The sequence below is a fragment of the Fopius arisanus genome, unplaced genomic scaffold (genome assembly GCF_000806365.1).
Source record: "Fopius arisanus strain USDA-PBARC FA_bdor unplaced genomic scaffold, ASM80636v1 scaffold00090, whole genome shotgun sequence".
NCBI classification, from domain to species: domain Eukaryota; kingdom Metazoa; phylum Arthropoda; class Insecta; order Hymenoptera; family Braconidae; genus Fopius; species Fopius arisanus.
The window spans coordinates 68,635-83,646 of NW_011887829.1; the positions used below are offsets into that span (position 1 = coordinate 68,635).

General features: G+C 37.8%; 4 protein-coding genes across 9 annotated transcripts; 3 read left to right on the forward strand and 1 right to left on the reverse strand.

The window, feature by feature from the left end:
* The first annotated feature begins 135 nt into the window (after positions 1-135).
* LOC105270562 (uncharacterized) lies at positions 136-4,619 on the forward strand. Its single transcript, XM_011311590.1, has 13 exons — positions 136-438; positions 524-720; positions 782-1,067; positions 1,139-1,238; positions 1,301-1,411; positions 1,486-1,630; positions 2,424-2,957; positions 3,035-3,320; positions 3,378-3,477; positions 3,542-3,652; positions 3,729-3,884; positions 3,952-3,996; positions 4,271-4,619. Exons 1-13 carry the CDS (start codon positions 308-310, stop codon positions 4,358-4,360), a joined length of 2,292 nt encoding a protein of 763 aa, XP_011309892.1. The 5' UTR covers positions 136-307; the 3' UTR covers positions 4,361-4,619.
* A 7-nt stretch (positions 4,620-4,626) lies between these two features.
* On the reverse strand, positions 4,627-9,865 carry LOC105270516 (neutral and basic amino acid transport protein rBAT). 6 transcript variants are annotated; one of them, XM_011311518.1, is made up of 7 exons: positions 9,845-9,865; positions 8,129-8,217; positions 7,650-7,863; positions 7,207-7,349; positions 6,822-7,015; positions 5,423-6,721; positions 4,627-5,340 (listed from the first exon to the last, which is right to left on the reverse strand). In XM_011311518.1, the coding sequence occupies exons 2-7, from the start codon at positions 8,207-8,209 to the stop codon at positions 5,115-5,117; spliced, it is 2,157 nt and encodes a 718-aa protein (XP_011309820.1). In that variant the 5' UTR covers positions 8,210-8,217; positions 9,845-9,865; the 3' UTR covers positions 4,627-5,114. The 6 variants fall into 6 exon arrangements, with proteins under 6 accessions (XP_011309820.1, XP_011309818.1, XP_011309822.1 ...); XM_011311516.1 differs by lacking the exon at positions 9,845-9,865 and adding an exon at positions 9,187-9,302; XM_011311520.1 differs by lacking the exon at positions 9,845-9,865 and adding an exon at positions 8,734-9,145 and having other exon boundaries at positions 7,207-7,346.
* A 73-nt stretch (positions 9,866-9,938) lies between these two features.
* On the forward strand, positions 9,939-11,875 carry LOC105270517 (mitochondrial basic amino acids transporter-like). The gene is made up of 3 exons (XM_011311521.1): positions 9,939-10,387; positions 10,674-10,801; positions 10,880-11,875. The coding sequence occupies exons 1-3, from the start codon at positions 10,354-10,356 to the stop codon at positions 11,786-11,788; spliced, it is 1,071 nt and encodes a 356-aa protein (XP_011309823.1). The 5' UTR covers positions 9,939-10,353; the 3' UTR covers positions 11,789-11,875.
* Positions 11,876-11,904: 29 nt separating this feature from the next.
* On the forward strand, positions 11,905-14,847 carry LOC105270519 (kelch-like protein 10). The gene is made up of 6 exons (XM_011311522.1): positions 11,905-12,592; positions 12,680-13,448; positions 13,516-13,885; positions 13,975-14,133; positions 14,222-14,426; positions 14,502-14,847. Exons 1-6 carry the CDS (start codon positions 12,369-12,371, stop codon positions 14,770-14,772), a joined length of 1,998 nt encoding a protein of 665 aa, XP_011309824.1. The 5' UTR covers positions 11,905-12,368; the 3' UTR covers positions 14,773-14,847.
* Positions 14,848-15,012: the final 165 nt, after the last annotated feature.

The window sequence follows — 15,012 nt, forward strand, 5'->3', positions numbered from 1 at the left end:
CAAATTTTCGCCTAATTTTGCATAATAGTGCTATTACCTACATGTTTTATGAGTTATGAATAATGAAAAATATAAGACCAAGGTGTGAGGCGCAATGGCAATGCAATCGATATTGAGATTTGTTGGAGACTTGCTGTTTGCATGATTTGCTGTGATTGCTCGACACTTGGGTGGGATAATAGGTGCTCGATGTCAAAACTCAAAAAGTTCAATCGATCATTAATTTCGGAATGTCTCGAAAAATAACGGATATAAAAAAAAAGAAAGTGATAGATGAGGATTTCATGGCTGCTGGAAATTTAATATCATGGCTGAAAGGATTTTGTACGATTGGAGGGCTCTGGCCACTGGAGAGGACATACATTCGTGCCAGTATTTGGACGATATATCTTACATTGCATTTGATAATGGAGTACCGCGAACTTTTTACGGCTTTCGGTAATTTCAACGCCACGGTGTTTAGTGTTGTTGAAGTGAGTATGCAAACGATGGTATTTGCTAAGCTGATTGTTTTCCGGCATAGTGCGATGCTACGAACCTTGATAAATGCAACAAAAGATCAATTAGCTGAGCATCTTTATGAGAATCATGAGGAGAAGAAGTTGTATTTAAAGTACAATTCCTTGTCTAAATTGTATTATAAATTTTCGGTTCCCTATGTCATGACTGCAGCATGCGTATATTATCTGAGACCTTTGGTAACGTCTCTTCTTGTGGGCAGTGAGTACTTGAGAGCAATCCATTAAATCCAATCTATTCTCTTTTTTTTTTTCTCTTGCAGATTTTGGCACTAATGATTCCATGATACTTCCTTTTCGCATCACATTGCCGTACACCATTCTTGACACACGCATGTATTGGATGACATACGCCTATTTGTCCCCCATGATATATCTATTGGCCTGTCATAATGGCTGGATATGCGTACTTATTACCGTTCAACTTCATATATGCGGACAATTATCAATAGTGGAGCACAGAATAAGGAATATTGTACATGTCACTGACCACGATACTAGTCACGCCATTTTCAAATCTCTCGTTGACCGTCATAGTAAATCAATTTGGTTGGTGATCATCGTTTATTTTAAAAATTGCTAGACAAAATAGCTGAGTTAGTGATTTGGTTTATTAACAGGATGGCAAAAAGCTTCGATGATAGTTTCCATTTTATTCTACTACTCGATCTCATTGTCATGACTGTTCTCTTGGGGCTAACATCATACGTTATAATAATCGTGAGTATTTTTCCATAGTGGTTAATTTGTCAGTCTGTGAATAATCAGTAAGTATTGTTAAGGGGCATGGAGTATCGGAAAGTTCAACGGCACCTGTCTTCGGTATTGCCGGAACAGCAACTCTTCTTCTAATTTATGGCTACTGCATCGTAGGCGAATCTCTCATTTCCGAGGTTTTTATTTATTCTCAATTCAAATATTTATTCATTGATCAATGCAATAATTATATGATAACATCATTACTTAGAGCAGCAAAGTCCATGCAGCTTATTATGAATGTATGTGGTATGAATCATCAGCCAATTTCAAAAAGGCTGTCATGATTTGCATGCTTTCCTCGCAGGAACCACTTCGCATGACAGCTGGAAAATTTTTTGTCTTCTCATTAACGGGTTTTACAGATGTAAGTTGAGTAGTAGTTCAACGCCGCCTTTGGTAAAAATCAAATTGGGAAATAAAGGGTCATGAAATAATCGAGCGAAAATATTGTAATAATTCAACTTGGAGTTGTTGTATTTATTGCGACCGCTTAATTTCTCAACTATTAAATAATAATAACAATGATAAAGTGGATAAATTTTAAATGATCTTTAATAATTGCCTGTTGTTAGATTCTCAAGACTGCAATGGGATACGTCTCTATGCTGAGGAAAGTTTCACAATGAATCTACAATTTTCATGTTTAAATTAATTTTTGATTCACTATTATTTTCACAATTATTTTCTATATAAACACAATAGTAATTTTCACAATGGTTTTGCCATGGTATACGACACCAATTAACAAGTGGATAACAAGTGGATGCGCATACAAATGCATAGATGGTTCTCACTGGAAAATGGTCCCAACACTCTCATTATATATCAAGATAAGATGAACAAATGTATGAATTCGTTGAAAACCAAGTGGGGGAAGACTTGCGTGATCCCTCAACTGAAACACCAGCGATTTACAAGAATCGATTATGTCCATTAGGGCGAGGAGATTTTCATAATTCTAGACAATTAGTATTATGGTAGTATTATGGTATGACTGAAGCTCACTCATGAATTTTTAAGACTAGCAGATCAAGCTCATACCTTGATCCTCTAGTTTAGTCTTTCATAATTTCTGGTACATACCATAAACCCTGGCTCGGATGGCAAATATAATGGTAGTATGAGTGAATTCAGTCAAAAGCTAAGCATCCAACTCAAATGGCTATTTCTCTTTTACCATTTTCCATTTTCTAATATTGCATATGTCTCGGTGGCAATGGCCCTTCCAGGAAGATGAAAGTCAACTGAGAGAAGCGAAACAATTATTTGCGTGGAATCGAATGGTCTTCATAATAATTGGATTATGGCCATTAGAACCAACGATTTATTTTTTTCACACTTGGTTGGTGTATTTCGCATTTCATCTGTCAATGGGTTTTGTAGACTTAGTGCTGGTGTTTGGAGATCTTGAGGAGGTCGTTGCCAATGTTTCGGAGACAGCTTTGGAGAGTATGATAATAGTGAAAATGGTTGTGATGAAGTATTCTGATAGTCTCCGAGAAGCTGTAATGATGGCAAGGGATGGACTAATGGAGGATAAATTTTTACAATCCAAAGAGAAGAAAATTTATCTTATTTATAACGCCATTGCTAAAAAGTTCTTTAAGTGGGCGGTAACATTTGCATTCATTTCAGCAATATTGTACCATCTGAAGCCTATGGAAACTCGATTTAAAGCTGGTAATGTAGAGCGATGAGTAATTTTAATGACTGGAGTAATTCATGATTGTACATTATTACTTATGATGATAAATCAGCATTGGCCAATGAAACAGTACCTATGCTATTGCCCTATCGATCTCATCTGACTTTCCAATTGACGGATATGACAACGTACATTCTTATTTATCTCTATCAATCGCCCATGATTTACATACATACGTTTCACACTGCAGCGGTATGCTTCCTCATAACTCTAGTGCTCAATGCCTGTGGACACTTGGCTATCCTAGCAAGAAGAATAAGAAGAATTCAGCCTGATAATTCCACAAGTGTCGATCATCAACTTATTAATTCAGTTCAACGTTATCTCCAAATAGTTAGGTAAAAATTATCCGCCTTTTTACAGTACAAGGCAATATTATATTATGTTCTTCTTAGATTTGCCAAACTCATCGATAAGAGTTTTTGGATTATCCTTCTCGAAGAACTAGTGACAACTACAGTCTGCCTGGGATTGGCATCCTATAATGTACTCGTGGTGAAGATTTTTCATCAATAAAGCAACTAAATATCTTAATAATATTATCCTCTCTTCATTGCAGAATGCAGATCTTGCTGACACCACGACTTTTATGACATTCGTTATGTATGTTTTTACAATGCTACTTCTAATATACGGATATTGTTTTGCTGGAGAATACTTAATTACCGAGGTATCTCATCGAAATAAGTCCCACAATCTTTTATTTATATATGCCTGATAATATCATTGATAATATTATTATTGAGAGTATGAATGTGCATGAAGCATATTACGAGTGCAACTGGGCTGACTTATCGTTCAATTGCCGAAAGTCATTGACGCTGTGTTTGATCGGAACGGAAAAACCGCTGCAGTTGAGAGCTGGTGGATTTTACACATTCTCAATGGCAGGATTCACAGGAGTATGTATCTCTCTTTACAAAAAAATTATTATACCTTTTAATCCAATGTCTTCTCTATATTTTCCAGATCATGAAAACTGCTATGGCCTATCTCTCGATGCTACGAACTTTGGTATTATAAATTTTCTTTCATTTTTATTATAAATAATTATTATTATTATTATTGTTATTATTATTATTATTGATTGGCAGCGGGATAAACTGCTTTACTTATAATAATTATCTATTTATAGCCTGAAATTAGCAGAAATGAAATAGTAAAAAAAAAAAAAAATGATAAAAAGTTTCCTCGTAAGAGGCCCTGTTGAGTTATCGGATTGATGACACATGTCGACCGATACGCACATTACTTTACTTTGACCAATACACTCTCGCCCATCTCAAAGATCAGTGCGCCGGAAGGAAGTGGTGTGGAAACACACAACCCCCACACACACGCACATCCCATCCGAAATCGAGATGACGGCGGAGGCTAGCAGCATCTATGCTACGACACTCTCTGCCAGGGATCCAGGGACCTTCCTCAGAGCTATTAGAGTTATTGATAAACTCGGAAAGTGGCTCCGCGGTGCGGCTCGAGGGAACACATTTTTCTCTTCTCCTCTATTCAATTTATATACTAATTCAACCCATCACGACCACTTGCGAGAAACATTTCTTCCATTAATATTATCATTTTTCAATGTTAAAAATATTTTTTCATTAAAAAAAATATATAGTATACATTTTTTTACCAACAAGTTCAATTTATTTCGCAATAATAAATTATTAAAAGTTAATGATTCATCAGAAATACAGATATTTTATCGAACACCAAGTCTGATCAGTATCAAGATATTGATTAATTTATTGATCGTTTAAATTTCAAAATTTTCATCATGAGTAAAAAAAAAAACATGTCACGTAAATATTAAAATAAAAATCAATGTCCCTTTGATTGAGCACTGACACGTAATAATTATTGAAATATCATATTTGTTTCACTGGCTCGAGCAGTACTGATCATCAGATTATTACGAAAATATTGAGCAAATTATGAAAATGTGCAATCGTAACAAATAGTGCGGTCACATCAGCAAAATCAGCATTCCAAAGGGCAATTACTTGATAACGACTCATTAAAAACAAAAACGGCCTTTGGAAAAACTCCGAGGAATGCATAAATTTGCCCACAACTCCTTACATTTCAAATTACCCTCTTACATTTTCTATTTATATATAAATAATGGGTCATTTTTCGAGTTTTATTAAAAATGCTTCACCAGGTGCAATGACGAATTCCCTAAAGTAAATACTCTGATTTAATTTGTTAAGGGGACCACTGACAACTCGCCCATCGTAATAAAGCGAAGACAAATCTCTCAATTGCGTCACATTTCCCAGATTGGCGACGAGAACATAAGTATTCTGGCGTGGATACCATCTCTCAATTACAATGAGTTCATCGTTAGCATATCTGTAATCCACAAAATTTTTTAATTCATATCGCAATAATCAATAATAATAACAATTAAGCGGAGTACTATTGAATGAATTACCTGATGTCACAATTGAGACTGATATGATCGTGCTTGAGGGCACTGTCAACAAATATAGGTGTAGTGATCTGTCGCAAATGGGACATTGAAACAATTGCACTGTTCATGCTGGTGGGGGTGGCTGGGGGTGAAACTGGTAGCCAAGGCATCACGCTTGACGATGAAAATCTCTCCATTGAATCCTTAACTGCTTCCCAGGGCATCGGGGGAACATTGTGCAAATGTTGTAGGTCACGATGATCTTCACAACTGCAATCCCTCATGCCTAGCTCATCCCCATAAAAAATGCTAGGCGTCCCAGGTAGCATCATCCCCAGGAGCATGGCCGCAGCGGTTGCATTTTTAACCGATAAACTTGAAGTAATCCTATCAGTCTCGATACTGCCAATAGACCAGTGTATCCAAGGATGATCGAGGCTGGGCTCCCTCAACAGCTCACTCTTGGTAATAAGTTCTACCTGCCTCTTGATATCCCTCGTACCATTTGACAACTTCAGCGTCACGTCCAATAAATTCATCGAGTCGACGATACTCTTTCTCACCACCTCCGATTTAGCAGACTCAAGGGTCTTCCAATTGCAAATTAAAATTTTCTGATATCCCAGGATATCCCTCCAGTCCTCGAGGAGGTGAACGAAGTGAATGTCATTAACGTAGTGTTCCAGTCCCTTCAGATAAAATCCATCAACCCTTTTTCGTAACCAGTACTTGAGTGCCTTTGTTACTTCGTGCTCAGCTTGATTAGGATCTACAGAGTTGGATGCCACGTATCGCTCGGATTTTGGCTCATCCCTAGTCATGTTTTCCCTTAAAGATAGTGTCAATGGTGTCTGAATTTGGTCCGTTGTGTTGTGAATTGGAGATTGTGGTATTGCATGTTTAATATCGATATGCCTACGGCGTCTTCCCTCTTTCATCTCCGCCCCTTGTGACTTGGGTTCTGTCCTTTTCATCAATCCTCCTCTCAATTCATCGACGAAAGGATGGAGAGGAAAATCCAGAATCAAACTCATTCCATTTCTATGAAGAGTATCAACTAGTTCCTGAAAATCCTCTACCGATCCCAAGTTGTGGTCGATTCGTGTGAGACTCGTTATGCTTGGATAGTGCTCTGGATATCCAGATGAAGAGAATATAGAGTTCAAGCGAATTGCTTTAACACCCAAATTTTTAAGATAATCCATGCGCATTGTGATACCTCGTATATCACCGACACCATTTCGAGAGGTATCTTGAAATGAACCCGGGAATATCTCGTAGAAAAGTTTGCCTTGCCACCATTCGGTGGGCGGTGCGCACCTGGAAAATAATTAATCCATGAAAATTCCATGACATTGAAGCTTAGTTGACGACACTAATCATTCGGAGTAATGTAAAAATAAATAATTAACAAATTTACTTTTTGGGCATTGAAACAATTCCTCTGATGACAAGTCCCGTGCTCAACGTCAATACACAGACCATCAACCAAAAGCACGCCTGACGTATTCTTGGCCAATTCCATCTTGTAAAACTGTAATCCTTAGGTGGTTTTGGCACAACCAGTTGAATTCCAACGAGTGGTGGTTTACCACTGGTCTCTTGGTTATAGAACTGCAAATAAATTATGTAGTACACTTGAACAATGTACATCTCTATAAATATAATAAGGCTCTTGGCAATGACCGCTATCTAGGTCTACGTAAATTACTGCGTAACACATTTGGCAGTGCTTTCTCACCATTCCTCTTCCTCCCAAACTCAAAACTCATTAAAGCACAAGCATCATTATCTTTTATACTCACAATGGCTTGTGCATCTGGAGCTAAATGTTGATAGGCAGTATTCAATTGCGTTAACAATTGGGTGCAAACTGGTTCCTTGGTAATACTACTGCTTTCCTCGCTACTGCTCGACTCCACCATGGGGTCTCGTGAACTAGGCTCTTCTTGAAAACAAGAGGAATCCATCATGAAAATTAATGAGTGAAAAATTTATACATTGATAGGTATGTCACAGCTGTAGTCACTAGACTGAATGATTCCGAATGCCAGTGTATCGTTGTCCTCAATAATTTAGCGACACACAAGCTCAATCGAATAATTCAAGTGACCATAAATACTTTGAAACGATCCAATAAAATTCACTCCATCAGAAATCATCATGATTGGGGGTGGGGAGTGGTGTCATTGATTCGACAAATCCACCGAATTATTGTGAATAATTGTCTATTGATTGATTACACTACCTTCAACCATGTGCTTTTTGTTGTTGCTGTTGACAATGTCGATGAATGCCTTGAGACCATCTTCAGAGTTTAAATTATCCAGGGTGGGTGTGGGTGTAATTTCTAAGGGGGTCTCCTCGAGTGGATTAAACATTGTTGGAGTTTCAAGAGGATCTGGTGTGTTACCGAGTGGTGGACTTGGGGTGAGGAGTGGACAATCTGATGCCTCTTCATCCTGATTATTAAACAAAGATCAAGGAAATTTTTTGAAAATTGTCAAAATAATATCAACATAAGAATTTGCCGAAAAATTATTAAAATTCTCGCCATTACAATATTCAATTCACAATATTGTCGCCTCCTCTTAATATCTATAATTTCTTCGCGCCAGTTGAAATTCAATTAATTCCCCAGTTAAAATGCCTCGTCCAATTGAGCTCAATGGATTCATAAAAGCACATCATGCTACGAATTAATCAACTTAATAAAATCCCCACTACCTGTGGATCTTGTTTGATGAACAATCGCTGGGTGAGCGGTGACGTACTCGACGAGAAATTCTCCGAATTTTTTAGATCCATTTTTTACTCTAAAACATTGTAAAACATGGAGCAAGACGGTCAATATTAATCGGTAAAAATGTACTGAGTAACATGACATCGGGGATATGTCCTCGAGTAATCCGATATCATGTGTGACATATTCACGGGCGTTATATTATGTCTGTCTTACAGGAATATTTACGTGCGTAGAATTTCAAACAAATGGATTGATGTCTTTCTGTGGTCCGGCAAGACACGTCAATCGAGAAGACATGATAATTCAGTCAAGGACATTTCAATAAAAATAAAACACCAATTGAAAAAGAGTTAAAATTGACATTTTTCCGCGTATATTCGAGTAGAGGGTAATTCATTGAAGGGAATTATTTTCTACTTAACGATATAGTATTAACAGAATTGATTGACTGAATGAATGGTATAGTTACGATATAGTTACATCATATTCAGAAAGTTCTACGTTGCGAAATATTGTGTCTTCCGCTAAAAATTATGGCCCTGCTACTGATGATTCAAGCGCCATGCAAACGCAAATAAACTCTCACCTGAACATTTAATAACCGACCGATCGATAATTAAAAAAAAATTAACTAGAGACACTGGTGCGTTATTGATAGATCAAATCACTTGGCAGAGCACTTTACACATTTCTTCATTATATAAATAAAATTTACTCAATTTTTAGTAGAATTAATTGACAGTATGTGGTATTGGTTGATTTAGCGGAGTTAAGAGAAAAATTTACGATTTAAATGAAATGAAATGAATGGATTTATGATTGAATAGTCGAAATGATGTTTTGTCAGTGTAGGCTTTGAGATTTACACTAAAAATCCAAATGGATTGAGAGACCGCGTGCCTCGATGTATATATTTAGTCGTGAGTTTTACTCAACACCTGATACTTGCAAGCCACTCGATTCTGCGCAACAGCCGCGGTATATTTGTTTGACCAATTCTATCGACTAAATTAACGCATATAGAATTAATGTCAATGACCTTTTAATTGAAGGAAGAAGGTTTTTTCTCCTCCTTTTTATTTCTTGAGAATGATTTAAGAATGAATTTTTTTTATTGGAACTTGAAAGGTCTCTGGGATGGTCTGTTGGCGCGGGTTCTACTTGATTCTAATTGGATCAATACTACTGCTGGTGAAATGGTGTGGTATTGTAGCTCGTTACTTTATCATCATGTCATTCTGCGCAGGATCCGCCAATTTTTCCAATTCCAATTCACTTGTAAAATTCAAAAGCTAGAAATATTGAAAATTAGTGCAAAGTAGAGCTACTTTTTCGAAATTGATCTGCCTCCTTTTAAATAATGAGGACCGGTATACTTCATCCTCATTCTTCATCGATTTGCGGTTAAATATATCTTTCGATTCTTCAACCAAATCTGCAACGATCAGAGCTCACTATATTAAACCCCAGTAATGAAAAGAAAAATAAAAATCGGCTGGTCATACGTCCTGACCAGCCGTCTGAATCTGCCATTTTGTCGCGCCACCGAAAAAATCAAGAGAATGGAGAAAGAAAAAAAAATAAATAAAAAACACAACTACAAGAGAATAATGACATTCATTCGGCCAAGCTGATTTCGTTATCATGAGGACCTTTGACCTCGAGCGCCTACGGAAAACTTAAGACATTAATTTTACCATCTCGGGTGCGGGTGCGGGTGCGATTAGCGTATGAGACTTGGGCTTTTTCTTCTCCTCCAACATTGAGAATTTACGATAAGTCCGATGATCTTTGCTCCCCGGAATCGTTGGAAAGCATCAGTCCATGCTCGTCGATCAGTATTCAACTACAACTATCACAGTTTAGTCCATTTCATATCCGTGCTATTAAAATAACATTGTCTTTTCCATTTTTAACAATCTATTATTGTTAGAATGATTTTGTATTACTTGAAGAACGGTGGACATTATTCAATAGTGAACTTTCTCTCTTAATCATTTCGATGTCCAAATAGTGATTGACTCTCGGTTTATCGGATTCAGTAAACAAAGCAACGAAATTTTGTTATAATTTTTTCATTCACTTTCATGGATTCCGGCAAATATTACAAATCATGTTTAAACGTAAGCGTTAAACTTAAGAAGGCATTTTTGAATAAAAAATTGGGTGCTAGCGAAATATCTTTTGGAAGTGTAAATATACAAGAATGGCACTTGACTTTACTGCCGGTTGTCTTGGAGGTAATGGCAAATTTTATTTCATTCACTATCGATAGATTGATGAAAATATTATTTTTCTCGAATTACTCAACTCAAAGATAGTTAGATATTTATTCAATGGCCAAGGGCCAACTTCTTATCAGAAGTTCAAACAGAATAACATTCGTCGTTTATTTGATGTTAAAGGTTTAGAGATAAAATTTGTTTGAACATAGAGACTGAGAGAAAGAAAAATATTAGCCAAATGTTCACTAACTTGATAGAAATACTCATATTTGCAAAATGTTATTTTACAATGAATTTTGAGGGTGCGCCGGTCTTGTGGTGGGATATCCTCTGGACACAATAAAAGTCCACATTCAAACACAGGACAGCAGAAACCCTCGTTTCAGGGGCACATGGCACTGTTTCCGATCAATTCTAGCCACAGAATCGGTAAAAAAGTCTTTTTATTTTATTTATATTTGGTATTTAAAAATAAATGTAGAAAATAATGAAATAAAAATTGTTCAGATAACAGGTCTTTATCGAGGCATGACGTCCCCAATGGCCGGAGTAGCCTTCATAAATGCCCTCATCTTCGGCGCATACGGTGAAGCTCAACGTCACTCCTCCAGGCCAGACGACCTTTCAACTCACTTCCTAGCAGGGGCAGCAGCGGGTCTTGTTCAATCCCCAGTGGCAGCCCCCCTAGAGCTCACTAAAACCCGAATGCAGCTGCAATCCCAGGGATCATCCCAGCGATCATCCTACGGAGGACCACTCGAGTGTCTCAAACATATCTACAGGCATTCAGGGCTGGCAGGTGTTTTCCGAGGACTGGGAATCACAGCCCTCAGGGAAGCACCGAGTTACGGAATTTATTTTTTTACATACGAGGCTCTCACCAGGAGCGAATCAGCCACTCCAGAATCAATTTCGACAATAACGATGCTCATCGCTGGTGGACTCGCCGGTACAGCTTCCTGGGTATTTACTTATCCAATTGATGTGATCAAGTCGAGAGTTCAGGCGGATCTACAGCAGAGGTACCTGGGAAGCATCGACTGCCTGAAAAAATCCATTAGAGATGAGGGCATCTCCTGTCTCTTCAGGGGCCTCAACTCCACCATTATACGGGCTTTTCCTACAAATGCCGCTACGTTCGCCGTTGTCCATTGGACTTTCAGATTATGGGGAGAGGAAAATCACCACAAAAAGCAAGAGAGCAACCATGGCCTAGGAGTCACTACACTGGGCGTCGTCCAAGAGACTCATGAGTGTGTCAGCAACAAGTGGAGTACTTTCGTCAATATGTGGACTGGTGATGCCTACGCTAATTCTTTTTTTCTGGCCATCGCCAGGGCTAATTCTCCTGCTGCAAAGGATGGCGGTGGTGGAGGGAAGGGTAGTATTGTTGAATCTGATACTGCTACTTCATGAGATTTACTCTCCCTCGCCTATTTATATTTCAATGCTTTTTTTTTGTAATTAAAAGGGACAAAAATCTCATTTAAATTTTAAAACGAACTAATATTTTATTTCTCTTCTTCTTATTCATTGATTTAAAGGTGAAAAAAAAAAGAAAACAAAAAACAAAGGTAAAAAAATATAATCCTATGAATTTCTCTATGCTCATAGGTATGAAACGTCATTTGTTTATCACTAAGACCTGCTAAATAATTTTCATGATGATTGACATTTAAAAAGCACAATGTCGTCTCGCATTAGTACCCGGAGTTTCTCTCAATTGATGAATTATTGTCTTTTGTTACTGCGCGTTGCTACATCAACCTATCCAGCTCAATCTCCTCATTCTCTCATTAACCAAAAAGTATCCGACAAATCTCAAGTTTAACCTCACGTCATATCTATTAAACTCGCGAGGATTGATTAATCACAGGAAAAAATAAAAAAAAAAAACGGAAAAGAAAAGAAATTGATGGGGAAAAAATGAAAAATAAAAAATCTAAAATTTCGAGAGTTTAGGGCTTGAAATTGGGGAGTTTATTGCGAGTGAAAGATGGTGGTGTATGCCGATGAGAAAAGCAATGAAGAGAGTAATGATTATAATGAAAATGGCATGGTGATTGAATATGGTGGAAGATGCATGAGCACCCAAGCCATGCAGTCACTGTATGACTTGAGAGAGAATAATTTATTCTGCGACGCTGTGGTGCATCTGGAGGATGGTGGAGTTTTTTCCATTCATCGCGCCATATTGTCGGCATGTAGCAGTTATTTCAGGTGCTTAATACTTCTATCCTAATATTTCCATTTAAGATGTTCTGTTTAGTAGTTTAATCTTATTGTCCTGTTGAAAAAAATATTCAGAACTCTATTCACGACATCATTCTACACCGAAGAAAAAACGGAAGTCCGACTCCCTGGTGTCACCTCCGAAATAATGGAATTAATTTTGAAGTACGCATACTTGCGATCTCTAGAAGTGACTCACGATAATGTTTGCGACCTTTTGATAACTTCCAACTATCTCTGCATCATGGGTATAATAAAGCTCTGCTGCGCCTATTTAAAGAACAACTTGACCCCAGAAAATTGCATATCCGTTATGAGATTCGGTAAAGAGCACTTCTGCAGTGAATTGGAGAGTGATGCCCACACATACGTTATGAGAAATTTCATTGATGTTGCCCAGAGGAATGAAGAGATCCTCAAGTTATCGATAGACAAACTTTTGCCATTAGTGGGTGCGGATGAGTTGAATGTTAAGAGCGAAGAGGTCGTGTGGGAGCTGGTGATAAAGTGGATAGACCACAAGCCTGAGGATAGAAAGCAGCACATTGTTGAGCTCATGAAGACAATTAGGCTGGGCTTGCTAGACACTCAGTACTTCCTGGAGAGGGTAAAGGAGCATCATTATGTCGCAGGAGTAGAGGCCTGCAGACCCATCATCATCGAAACATTGACATTCCTTTATGATCTGGAGATGATTACCCAGAAGGATGGTGCCCTGGCCACCCCGGAAATCGCTAGACCTAGGGTTCCTCATGAGATTCTTTTCACTATTGGTGGATGGAGGGCTAACAAAACCACTTCTGCCATCGAAACTTATGATACCAGAGCTGATCGCTGGATTCCAGTTGGTCTATTTTATTTCTTCATCACTGCATCTCTATCCCTTAGCATATATCATTTAATTTTTCAAGGTAGCTGAAATGGATCCAATTGGAGGACGTGCCTACCACGGACTCGCAGCTATTGGTTTCAATATTTATGTAATCGGGGGCTTCAGCAACGGTCTCCCCAATGCCACCAACATTGACACAAAAAGCTACTTTAACAGTTGTCGCTGCTTCAATGCAGTGACCAAAGTCTGGAGGGAAGTCGCCCCTATGAATGCTAGAAGATGTTACGTCAGTGTTGCTGTTCTCAATGAGGTTATTTATGCAATAGGAGGATTCGATGGACACTGCAGGCTCAACACTGCAGAGAGATACAATTACAAGGAAAATCAGTGGTCACTCATTGCCTCCATGAATCGACAGAGATCCGACGCCAGTGCTACTACTCTCAACAGTTAATTCTCTTTTTTTCATACCAATTCAAAATCTTAAATCATTTATATATACTCAATTAAATTTTCTTCTATCCATTGAATTTTTAAGATAAAATTTACGTGGTTGGGGGGTTTAATGGAAACGAGTGCCTAAACACAGCTGAGGTTTATGACCCTGAGAGCAATCAATGGACTGTGATAGCGTCGATGAGATCACGTAGAAGTGGAGTCTCCTGCATTTCTTATCATGGATGTGTTTATGCTATAGGTAATTTGTCCGTTTAAGGTATCATTCATATTATTCATTTGGTTAAAATTTCGAGAGTCATTATTTAACTTGGTGATATTTAATTAAGGAGGTTTTGCCGGAAATGGTAGAAAAAAAAGTGGAGAGAAATATGATCCTACTACTAACAGATGGGAGCATATCCCTGAAATGTATAACCCGAGGAGTAATTTTGCTATTGAAGTAATTGATGATATGATTTTCGCTATTGGTGGCTACAACGGCATGAATACCTTGTTTCTCGTTGAGTGCTACGACGAGAGAACCAATGAATGGTGAATTCATCTTTTCAATTACCATTTATCCATTTTGGCTGAATAAAAAAATCATTAATCAATGATATTCGAAAGGTATGAAGCCACAGATATGAATTTCTTCCGCTCTGGTCTTGCTGCATGTGTTATAATGGGCCTTCCCAACGTTTGCGACTACATCCACAAGCATCGGGACAGGCTAATGGAAGAGAAAAGACAAAAACTCATAGCTCTGGAGACTCAACGAAATAATCAACAAAATTCTCACTTTCCTCAGGATCATGACAATATATTCTCCAATACTCCCATATTAACTGTCACTCGTTTCAATCCCTACAGCGATCCTAACAACAATTCACTGTTGTGATACTTTTCCATTTTTTTTTTACATCTTTTTTTTATTGCTGATAGCATTTTTCATTTTTGAGGAAAATAAATTGTTTGAGGGATAATATTGTGTATAGAAATATATTTTATTTGAAAATACAAGGCGATCGCCATCTTGTCGGCTGCTCCGCGCGCCGTTGCAAGGGAATTTAAAAATCGAAGCGACTCAACTTGGACAAATGAAAAAGATATTTTTTATTATGATTAGGGTCGCCCGTTG

Excerpts from the sequence above, each read along its gene's own strand:
- LOC105270519 (XM_011311522.1), top strand. The coding sequence starts at position 12,369 with ATGGTGGTGTATGCCGATGAGAAAAGCAATGAAGAGAGTAATGATTAT. Across the intron at positions 13,449-13,515 it reads GAGCTGATCGCTGGATTCCA|GTAGCTGAAATGGATCCAAT; the intron begins GTTGGTCTATTT and ends TAATTTTTCAAG. Across the intron at positions 14,427-14,501 it reads GACGAGAGAACCAATGAATG|GTATGAAGCCACAGATATGA; the intron begins GTGAATTCATCT and ends GATATTCGAAAG.
- LOC105270562 (XM_011311590.1), top strand. The coding sequence starts at position 308 with ATGGCTGAAAGGATTTTGTACGATTGGAGGGCTCTGGCCACTGGAGAG. Across the intron at positions 1,239-1,300 it reads CATCATACGTTATAATAATC|GGGCATGGAGTATCGGAAAG; the intron begins GTGAGTATTTTT and ends AGTATTGTTAAG. Across the intron at positions 3,321-3,377 it reads CGTTATCTCCAAATAGTTAG|ATTTGCCAAACTCATCGATA; the intron begins GTAAAAATTATC and ends TGTTCTTCTTAG.
- LOC105270516 (XM_011311518.1), bottom strand. The coding sequence starts at position 8,209 with ATGGATCTAAAAAATTCGGAGAATTTCTCGTCGAGTACGTCACCGCTC. Across the intron at positions 7,350-7,649 it reads CAAAAAGCACATGGTTGAAG|AAGAGCCTAGTTCACGAGAC; the intron begins GTAGTGTAATCA and ends CTTGTTTTCAAG. Across the intron at positions 7,016-7,206 it reads CTCCAGATGCACAAGCCATT|TTCTATAACCAAGAGACCAG; the intron begins GTGAGTATAAAA and ends ATTTATTTGCAG.
- LOC105270517 (XM_011311521.1), top strand. The coding sequence starts at position 10,354 with ATGGCACTTGACTTTACTGCCGGTTGTCTTGGAG. Across the intron at positions 10,388-10,673 it reads TACTGCCGGTTGTCTTGGAG|GGTGCGCCGGTCTTGTGGTG; the intron begins GTAATGGCAAAT and ends ATGAATTTTGAG. Across the intron at positions 10,802-10,879 it reads CAATTCTAGCCACAGAATCG|ATAACAGGTCTTTATCGAGG; the intron begins GTAAAAAAGTCT and ends AAAATTGTTCAG.